Source organism: Pan troglodytes, chromosome 11 (assembly GCF_028858775.2).
Source record: "Pan troglodytes isolate AG18354 chromosome 11, NHGRI_mPanTro3-v2.0_pri, whole genome shotgun sequence".
Lineage (NCBI taxonomy): Eukaryota > Metazoa > Chordata > Mammalia > Primates > Hominidae > Pan > Pan troglodytes.
In genome coordinates this window covers 80990529-81000721 of record NC_072409.2, presented here as the reverse complement: position 1 = coordinate 81000721, position 10193 = coordinate 80990529, and the positions used below count along the sequence as shown (strand labels likewise).

The 10193-nt window shown below is 54.7% G+C and overlaps 1 protein-coding gene across 6 annotated transcripts; it reads left to right on the top strand.

Moving 5' to 3' along the window:
• The first annotated feature begins 222 nt into the window (after window positions 1-222).
• DNAJB5 (DnaJ heat shock protein family (Hsp40) member B5) lies at window positions 223-8979 on the top strand. 6 transcript variants are annotated; one of them, XM_063788645.1, is made up of 5 exons: window positions 244-371; window positions 1216-1357; window positions 3751-3995; window positions 6816-7417; window positions 7577-8979. In XM_063788645.1, the coding sequence occupies exons 2-5, from the start codon at window positions 1290-1292 to the stop codon at window positions 7808-7810; spliced, it is 1149 nt and encodes a 382-aa protein (XP_063644715.1). In that variant the 5' UTR covers window positions 244-371; window positions 1216-1289; the 3' UTR covers window positions 7811-8979. The 6 variants fall into 6 exon arrangements, with proteins under 6 accessions (XP_001164764.1, XP_063644715.1, XP_063644714.1 ...); XM_063788644.1 differs by having other exon boundaries at window positions 1213-1357; XM_001164764.6 differs by lacking the exon at window positions 1216-1357 and having other exon boundaries at window positions 223-371.
• Window positions 8980-10193: the final 1214 nt, after the last annotated feature.

The following is a 10193-nucleotide window of genomic DNA, read 5'->3' as shown; positions in this document are numbered from 1 at the left end:
TTTTTCACCAATGGCACGACAAGATGGCAAAGAGGCGTGGTTGAGTGATCCCAGAGGGCGCCAATCAGATCCACACCAATCACTGCCTGGAATGTGTGCGCGTGTGGCCGGGTGACAGGGGCGGAGGATGGGCGGCTATCACCAAGCCGCTTGTTGAAAACTGCCCAATCACAGTAGAGGCTGAGCTGAGTGACAGGAAGGCGGTTCAATGGGCGGCGCGGAGGCGGAGCCGTGGGGGCGGGCTCCCGGTCCCGCTGTCGGCGGCCGGCGGGCAGGCGACTCCTGTCCCGGGTGGAGGCGGCGGAGCCGGAGCCGGGGGAGGGGGCAGCGGCTGTCTCACGGACCACGGCGGCGCCCGCAGCTCCTCACCGGTGAGGGCGCCGAGCCAGGACTCGGGGGTCCCGGGAGCGGGGCGTCGTGAAGCCAGGGCTCCTGGTGTCGGGGGGTTGGGACACTGAGGGCCCGTAGGCTCTGCTGCCTTGGGGATGCGGGGCCCCGGGGTCTGCAGGGTGCTCGGAGTCCTCGACCCGGGCTTGGCTGTCACAGGGGGCGGCCAGCGTCTGAGTCGGGGAGGGGAGGGGAGGGGAGGGGAGGGTCGAGTCGGACCGGACCAGATTGGGTTCTGTGGGGCGGAGGCATCTGTGAGCAGACCAGCCAGCCAGCGCGGGTGACATCACCGACCACCCTCCCCCGCCCGAGCCCCCTCCCCTCCTCTCCTCGCCGCGCCTTTTGTCCCGGCCGAGCTCCGCTCTGCCCCGCCCATCTGCGAGGGAGGAGACTCCCGTCAGTGACTTCATTGAGTAGGTTCTTGGGGATTGGGGTCGGGTCCTCCCCAGTGAGAGGCGACAGGAGCTCACTGCCTCTCGGGCCCTCACAATCACACCTGTCACAGGTATACACGCTGCCACTCACAAACACACGCTTGCACTCCCAGCCTCACTGACACACTGCCATACAGCCGCTCACAGCCAGCCAGACACTGCTGCACCTGAAAGCAGGTGGCCGCGGGTCTTCTCCCTTCACTCTCCACACTTGGGGATCAGGTCCGGCACCTGCTGCGCCAGACAGGCCTTGCTGGGCACGCGCCTCTGAGAGTCCAAGGAGGTGGCTTCCAGAGCTGCAGCACTTCAGGCCGGCTCCGGTGGAGCGATCAGAGGTGAGGGGCTTGGCTGGGCATGTTTAAGCGCACAGTGCTCTCCTGCCCACCCCCAGCAGCACCCCCACTGCAGGCCCGAGGAGCTTTCCGGAGCTTCCCACACTCCTGGGGAGAAGACTTCTTAGCCAGCTTGATGTTTAAAATTCAGCTGGAGCCCTTAAAACTTCGAGCGTGGACGCTGAATGGGTTTGTAAAGTTTCGGTAAGTCCCTCCGGAGAAGGGCACTCATACCCATACCCAGTCAAACCCTCCACGCGGCCATCCCCTCCATTGCCTTCCTGCTTCCTCCACCTCATCCTCATCCCCTCTGTGACATACAGGAACCCCCCTCCGGCCTCACCCACATATTTGAATGAATTGCACCCCTTATCATTCCTCTTCTTTTCTCAAACCCTTCAGGTATCCATTTTCCACAGACATTTCCTCCATTATTTCAACTCTCGACATTCCTCCCTTTCAACCCATCATTAACCCATTTTCCACCTCAGCCATTTCCATCTGTCACTCATCCCCCTCCATCAGTACCTCATTTTCTGTATCAGCCATCTCCCCTCCCTGTACCTCAACAGTCCCCCTCGCCATTTTCTCCCCATTTTTCCTTCCTGCCTCTACCTTAACATCCTCCTCATTCTTCTCCATCAAAGGCAGTGCCATGCCATGGGGCTCCTTTGTCATTCCAACACGTGGCCTGTGGGTAGGGGGGAAGGGAAGGAGGGAGGAAAGCAGAAAGAGAAAAAGGAGGCAGATCCTGAAAGAGCTTGCCCTGTGTCTGCGGAGGCAAGAGATGTATGGGCCTAGAGCAGCTAGCAGGTGGGTACCAGGGAGGAAGCTGGCCGGGTGTGGAGGTAATGCAGGGACACCAAAAGGAGGTGGGTGGCTGGTGAGCCGTTCCACTGGCCCTCTGCCTGGAAGCTGCTCTCGTTCTCTAGGGGCACCCTCTTGGTGTGCTAGGGTTCTTTCCCAGTCCCAGGGGAAAGAAGGTGTGAGTTGAGGCAGAAATGGCAGACCACCCCCCCCCCCCCGCTCCCTCTCAGACGGCTTTTGCTGCCATTTCCGAAAACGGCTGCCCCCCCCCAACGAGGTGCTCTTTCTTCTCTGCCTCTCCCAACCCCACCCCCCACCCCGTCTCCCCCACAGACGTGACATGCTGGTGGGGGGCAATGGGGGAGTACCCGCCTTTGTGGAGACTTTTCTTCGTCAGAGAAAGGTGACTCCCAGAACCATGAGTCAACCCAGCCACCTGCAGCAGGGCCTGTGGGGGCAGCAGTGAGGGCCATTGTCCCTGCCCACCTAGGGCCTTGGGCGCCTCCCCCTTACCCGGTTACAGCCCTCACTCCTGCAAGGACACCCTGTACACCTCCCTGCTGTGAAGCAGTCAGAGGCAGAAAGGCAGGTCTCAGCTGTGGCTGCCAGCCTAGGACATTGCTAGAAAGACTCTGGTTCTCCTGGCTTTGGCAGGGGTTGACCAAGTCTCAGAAGGGCTGAGAATGGCTTCTGGCCATCCCCCAGAGAGCTCTAGCTACAGGAAAGTCCCCCTTCCCCTGATATCCACCACAGACACACCGATAGAGGGAGACTGGAATGGAAGAATTCGGGTTGTACGTTTCTCTTATAACAAATGCTCCTGCACCCACCTTAAAAGGGACTCAGAGGAATATGGGTCTGACGATGGGCCAGATCCTAAACCACAGGGTGGACTGGGGGCATGGGGTGGGGCTAGGAGAGGTATTAAGGAAATGGTGGTTGGTTAGTGCCCAATTGTCTCCTAACAGCTGGGGTTAAAAAGTCCTGTCCCCAGGATGCTTTTGTTCACTCACACTGGTGCTTAGGCGGCACAGCCCTCACAGTTTTGTGTGTAGACGCTGGCAAATGAGTAAAGGGAACTGTTGCCCTGGTTGGGGGAAGGATAGTGTCGCCCCCCCTGCTAATGAGGGCGTTGGAAACAGCAGTTTCCAAAGGCTGTGAGTCACCCTGTGATCTGAGTCACACGTGAGGCTTAGCATCGTCAGAGGGGTGGGGGCGGGGAGGCCTGGGGTCTCCAATGGCAGACAGGACTCCAGACACCCATTCCCTGACTCAGTCTGGCTGGCCAGGACAGCTGGCGGAAGACCCAGGCCTGTTCCCGGTCCTGGGCCACTGCCCCAGCTGCCCTCAGCCTGGGCACCATGCCTGAGGCGTGGCGTAGGAGACCACGATGCTCAGGTGACCTCACCCGTTACACTGACCTTCGCCAGCTCCTGTGTGTGGGTCGCTCAGTCCATGGTGCCACCTCACTCAGCAGGGCCTCTCAGGGGTCCTCAGTCTGGCCCAAGGACCAGGGCCTCAGCCTAGCCCCAAGAGTGGGCCACAACCTTCAGCTTCCTGCTGGGAAAACCCAGGAGGTGAGGACGGAATCACAGAATTCTAGAATGTCAGAGCCAGAAGAGATCATCTAGTCCAAACCTTTCATTTTACAGATGGGGGGACACAGGCCCACAGAACAGGCATGACCTGCTGAAGGTTACCCAGGGAGTCATTTAGGGATTGCAAGATCATCAGGAACAGGGCTGGGGCAGAAGAGAAGGCATCAAGTCTTGGCCCTGGGTTTCTTTCAGAAACAAGGAGACCAGTGCTGGTCCAGTGGCTGTGATGGGAAAAGATTATTACAAGATTCTTGGGATCCCATCGGGGGCCAACGAGGATGAGATCAAGAAAGCCTACCGGAAGATGGCCTTGAAGTACCACCCAGACAAGAATAAAGAACCCAACGCTGAGGAGAAGTTTAAGGAGATTGCAGAGGCCTATGATGTGCTAAGTGACCCCAAGAAACGGGGCCTGTATGACCAGTATGGGGAGGAAGGTAAGAGGGCAGCACTCCAGCCCAATCCCGGACCCCTCCGCTTGGTAGGGGTCCCAGGTGCACCAGTTTGTGTAGCGGGGAACTGGAGGCTGTGGAGGGGGTGAGGGCAGCAAGGGTTTCCAGCACTGTCACCCAGAGAAGAGAGAAGCCCACCCACTACCCAGCTCAGCTCACCCTAGTTCTCCCCGCCTCTCTCTGCCCCCTCCCTCCTCGGGTTCAGGCCTTAGAGAGGTCTGAAGCAAGAGCCAGAGGCCTTCCCCGCCCTTCTTTCCTTCCCAGCCTTATTAGTCCTGCCTGAAGTCTCCGCTGCTTCATTGGCTGATGAGGAAGGTTGGGGAGAGGGAGTGTGTGGCTCTCTGAGGACAGAGCATTTACATTCATCAGCATAAAAGTCTGGCCCTTAAGCAGCCTGGGAATTAACTACCAGAGCTCTGAGCAGAAATGGTTTTCCCCTTCTCTCCCCCGGCCCTGCCTGCTTCTGGCCAGCAGAACAGAGGTGGAGCTTTGCCTCCCAGAGGAAGTGGCAGGGATCCAAGGGTGGAAGGGGAACTGCTGCTGGCATCTTACCCCTTCCCTGGGGTAGCTGGTGGCCATGGGGTGGGAGGCAGGAAAGGCCCAAATAAAGCCTCTGAGAGGGAGGCCCCTCCCAGCACATCCCACGGCCATGATGTAGCTGCTAATTCTGGGCCTGCCCCTCAGGGCTGCCTGCCACCCGCCAGCCACAGGCACCTGTCAGGCTATATTAAGAGACATTGTCATGCTGAGGACTCTCCTTCCTGGGAAGAACTGTCCTTCCTCCCCAACAGAATCCACCTTTCTTTCACATTCTCCTCCTCTTCACCCTCCCCTTTCTATCCTCAAAACTAAATGGGCTAATCATATGTAGATAAGAAGGTTATTTTCTTCCCCTCGTCCTGGCCTTGTGTTCCATGCCCCTCTGTGAACCCTCGTCCTCCCAACTCCCTTTTCCTATTCTCCATGCTGCCGGTTCCTTCCATTCTTCCTGCCTACCTCCTAGACGTGCCAACTCCCAGATTCACCAGATACCGGCTGGAACCCCCAGTATTCTTTCAGCTAAGACATTTTTCTCTCTGGCATGGAGGGATGGGAGGGATAGGAGTGGAAAAGAGGGAAGCAGTGCAGACACCATGCCACCATGTGACCTGTCTTGGAATTGCACCCATTCCTCCATTCAGCCTCACCTTTGTTTAGAAAGAAGGCAGGAGCTGGCAGAGCTCCCCCGAGATACTTCACCCCTTCTGCCTAAGTGAAGGGGTCCAGACGCCAGGTTCTGATGCAGAACCCCATCCCAGGAAGGCCCCTGAGGATGCGGCATGGCCTTAAGGGGACCTCCATGGCCTGGGGAGGGAGAAGCAGCTTAGAAATGTTGGTTATATTTCTGTCCACCCTGCCCAATCCCCAGCAGCCATTTATTATAAGAGCAGTTATACACACAGACTCTGTGTGCAGCTCCAGCTAGGGACAAGTTGCTCCCAGCTTGAAAAGGGGGTGGTAGTGGAAGAATAGAAATCCCTATAGAGAGAATTACCCCTTCCCGTCATCATCAGTCCAGCCTCCCTCCCTCTCTCACTGAGCTCTGCCAGGCTGCTTGAACTCGCTTGATAATCAGCCCCTCGATAGAAGGAAAGGAGAGATCCTAGGTCTTGGGGGAGGGGTGAAGAGGCAGCTGCCACAAGTCCCTGAACCGTCTGCCACTTGGCCTCTCTAGTGAAACTCAAATCTGCCCTTGTGGACCCAGGAAATAAGAGGCTAATTTAGGCTCAGATCTCCATGATCAGTTGAAATTCTAGATAAACGGCCTCAAAGAGAAGGGTCTCTTTCCTAGCCTGGACCCCACCCATAGTCTCCGTATTCCGGAGCAGTTCTCAGTGTGAACCCTCTCCCCACATCCCCCACTACTGCCAGCACCCCCTCCTGTGCATGAAGGCTGCCTCCAGGAATCTGAGCCCCTTAGACAGGACCTGACAGAGAGAGCAGCTAAGGTCACCACTGCCATGTGCCAGCCCATTCATGCATTTTGGTTGCTCAACATTAGGTGTGGGGTATGGCGTTCGCTGTTGTATAACTCCAGGGAGCTCCATTCCCATTGTAGTCTATGTCTGTACAATGTGTGAATGACACTCCCTAAAGTTGTGTAACACCAAGCAGAGTGTGGGAACAAAGCATTTAAAAACTTTTTCTAGAAAAATAGCTCTTCATCTCCAAGCTAATGAGCTTTCCCACTTTTTAAGGCTTCCTGATTTCCCATTTGAGCAGGGGTCAGGGAAAGAGGAAACACTGCTAGAAGCAGAGTGAAAGTGGTCTTCCTCCCGGGTTGGATCCCTACCCTATTTGTGACTGTTCACTTACCAGCCCCCTCTGTGGTCACATCCTGTCTGATGGCCCCTTGTCCTATATGTCTTTGGAGATAAGCAAAGATTTGGGAACCAAGTATCACTTGTAATGTGACACCAGGCTAGTCATTCAAGGCTTTTTGAGACATCTTTGGACCATGAGTATGTGGAAAAGATTACAGGACTGGAAGTCACATCCTCTAAGTCCTCTAGTCCTGGCTTTTCCACCTATTGGGTAAGCAAGCCTCTTTGAATCTCAAGTTGTGCATCGTTATTAAATATATAATTAGGAATGGACGATAATCTTGCCAGAAGCCTTTCTTACTCTATTAGCCTGGCCCTCTCTGTGGGATTTAAAGGTTGCTTCTTTCTCTAAGCCTGTGAACTGGGAGCTAGAGGGCAGGGGGAAGACACTGGGATGGGGCCAGAATAAGCCACACTGCCCCTAACTTCTCCTCCCCTCTAGGCCTGAAGACCGGCGGTGGCACATCAGGTGGCTCCAGTGGCTCCTTTCACTACACCTTTCATGGGGACCCCCATGCCACCTTTGCCTCCTTCTTTGGTGGCTCCAACCCCTTCGATATCTTCTTTGCCAGCAGCCGCTCCACTCGGCCCTTCAGTGGCTTTGACCCAGATGACATGGATGTGGATGAAGATGAGGACCCATTTGGTGCTTTCGGCCGTTTTGGCTTCAATGGGCTGAGTAGGGGTCCAAGGCGAGCCCCAGAACCACTGTACCCTCGGCGCAAGGTGCAGGACCCCCCAGTGGTGCACGAGCTGCGGGTGTCCCTGGAGGAGATCTACCATGGCTCCACCAAGCGCATGAAGATCACGAGGCGTCGCCTCAACCCTGATGGGCGAACTGTGCGCACCGAGGACAAGATCCTGCACATAGTCATCAAGCGTGGCTGGAAGGAAGGCACCAAGATCACCTTCCCCAAAGAGGGCGACGCCACACCTGACAACATCCCTGCTGACATCGTCTTTGTGCTCAAAGACAAGCCCCATGCACACTTCCGCCGAGATGGAACCAACGTGCTCTACAGTGCCCTGATCAGCCTCAAGGAGGTGGGGCCTAGTCAGGCTGTGTGTGTGTGCTGGGGAGATGGTGGGGACATTCCCTCTCTTCCCGCCAGCTGGCACATTCTTTCCCCACCTCAGTCTATTTCCTTCCTTCCCACTCACCTTACCCCACCTTTTCCTCACTTTCTGCTTCGTCTTTCCCAGGCGCTGTGTGGCTGCACTGTGAACATTCCCACTATCGACGGCCGAGTGATCCCTTTGCCCTGCAATGATGTCATCAAGCCAGGCACCGTGAAGAGACTCCGTGGGGAGGGCCTTCCCTTCCCCAAAGTGCCAACTCAGCGGGGAGACCTCATTGTTGAGTTCAAAGTTCGCTTCCCAGACAGATTAACACCACAGACAAGACAGATCCTTAAGCAGCACCTACCCTGTTCCTAGGCTCTGCCCCAGCCAGTCCAGAGCCTACCACAGCAATACCCCCAACACTCACTCCACTCAATGTGCACCCAGCTTGATGTCCACTGGACACTGGCAACTTTTTCTAAAATGCAAAAAAAAGCCACTGGTTTTCAGGAAAATGTTCCTGTCCCTGACCCCTTTCAGAGCTGGGCTGCCTGGGGGGAGCGGGAGGGAGGTGGGGAGAGCTAGCCCAGGCCAGGGGTCAATGTTCATGTCACTAGCTTTCAATCCAGTTTCCACTGCAGTGGCTGGAGAGTGACCTGAGTGCTACTTGAAGATATGTAGAGATTCCTTATCCATGCCTGTACATAGCATGTCCTCCTCCCCTCAGCTTTGCTCATACCAGTCCCCTCCCTTCCCTTTGGCTTCCTGCTGTTGGGGGTGGAAAAGACTAGAAAGGACATTGCTTTCTCAGCCCCACCCCCAGGTCCACAGTGTCCAAGGTAATGGCACACATATTCATGCACAAGAAGCACTCACCTAGAGCTGTCTGTGCCTCTCTGGGAGAAAGGAGAGAGGATAAGAAGGGAAAGTTCACAACCTGTGAACAGGGACTTGAGCACGAGACACTTTTCATCTGGAGCAGGGGGGTGAGCTCCTCAGCAGCCTCCGTAACAGCTGCCCTGCCTACACCTGCAGAGCTGGAGGTTCTGTCCTCCCTGCTGCTCTCAGGAGTGTTCAAGGGTGGAGGGCAGGGAATGGGGCCTGAGGTATTAAGGCTAAGAGGTGGGGGACAGGGCCCATCTCCCAGCCTTCATCAGGAAGGGAAAGGGCTTTGGGGTCAGGTGGCAGCTATTCCCCACCAAGAGATTCAGGGTCACAGGTTTTTCCCCACACCTCTGAACTCAGGGCCTAGCCACCCCCAAACTTCCAAATCCCACTTTTGTGATATGTGAAGCTACTCATTTCTTACCCTTGGAGGCTGTGTGGGGAATTTCCAGCCCTTTTATGCCTGTGTGATCCCACCCCACCCCCACAGTTGTATAAAGGTCATAGTGAAGGAGCTGGGGGAAGACTGCTTCAGCCAGATCCTGGGGTGGGGTCTTTAGGTTTTCTCACTTTGACAACCCCCGAATGTTTTTATAGTAGTTTTTTTGTATTTTTTTGTAATGACAGTATTATGTAAAAAATAAAGTATTTTAAAAATATGGCATCTGAGCAGGAGCAACAAACCTGGGATGGGGGTGGCTGAGGAGGGCCACTGTCACCCTCCTTCCTGGGCTCTGGTCACCTTTGAGAAGCCCAAGCAGGCCCTCAGTATAAGCTGAAGCTGACCTCTGCCTTCCTCGAAGCCTCCTGGGATTTCTAAAACATATACTCCAAACACAGCACAGACATAAAGTACCACTCAGCTATTAGAAGAAACATCTATTTGGGAAGGAAAAATATCCCTGCTCATGAGAGACAGAGACCATTGTCTTCAGAAGATGTGCTAGCATGAAAACAGATTTTCTCTTCTTGTCTAAATTTTCTCTGAGTCAGATAAATTTTCCTTCTAGGAGAAAATTTTTTTCTAGGAGGGGGTGGAGAACTTTTTTTTTTTTTTTTTGACACGGAGTCTTGCTCTGTCGCCCAGGCTGGAGTGCAGTGATGCAATCTTGGTTCACTGCAGCCTCTGTCTCCTAGGTTCAAGCAACTCTCCTGCCTCAGCCTCCGAGTAGCTGGGATTACAGGCATGCACCACCACACCCGGCTAATTTTTGTATTTTTGGTAGAGACAGGGTTTCACCATGTTGCCCAGGCTGGTCTCAAACTCTTGACCTCAAGTGATCCGCCTGCCTTGGCCTCCCAAAGTGCTGGGATTACAAACATGAGCCACTGCTCCTGGCGAGGCTGAAGGACTTTCTGGCTGACTAGAAGAGCTACCCCCAAGTGTTTGGGCCTGGAGTGAGGAGAGTAGCACTCTTGTGCAGGATATTGATTTCATGGAGGATGGTGAGCGAGAAACCACTATCTGGGGGGGGATATCTGTGGTGATGAGGATTTATTTGACTGTAATGTGCTATGTACGATGAACGACTGAATGTACGATGAAAAGTACTGGTCGATATTCCTGTGGGAAGGTATGTTCTTTGGAAGTATGGAGTTGATGTATTATAATTAAGGTTTTATGGTTCTGGCTTATAAGCATGTTCTATGAACAATAGCTGTGAAAAGTGCTTTCATATGTGCTATGTACAGTTAAACACTTATAGTACTATATAATATTCATGGTGGCTAGCAGTAAAAGACAGAGCCTGGACATTGGAGAGGGTAGCCAGAGGTACCTGGCCTCCTTGGCCCATGCTGGTGAGGCCTGGCTATGGACACAGGCTCCCTGGGAAGCACTGAACACAGCTGCAAATCCTCAAATCTCAGTTAT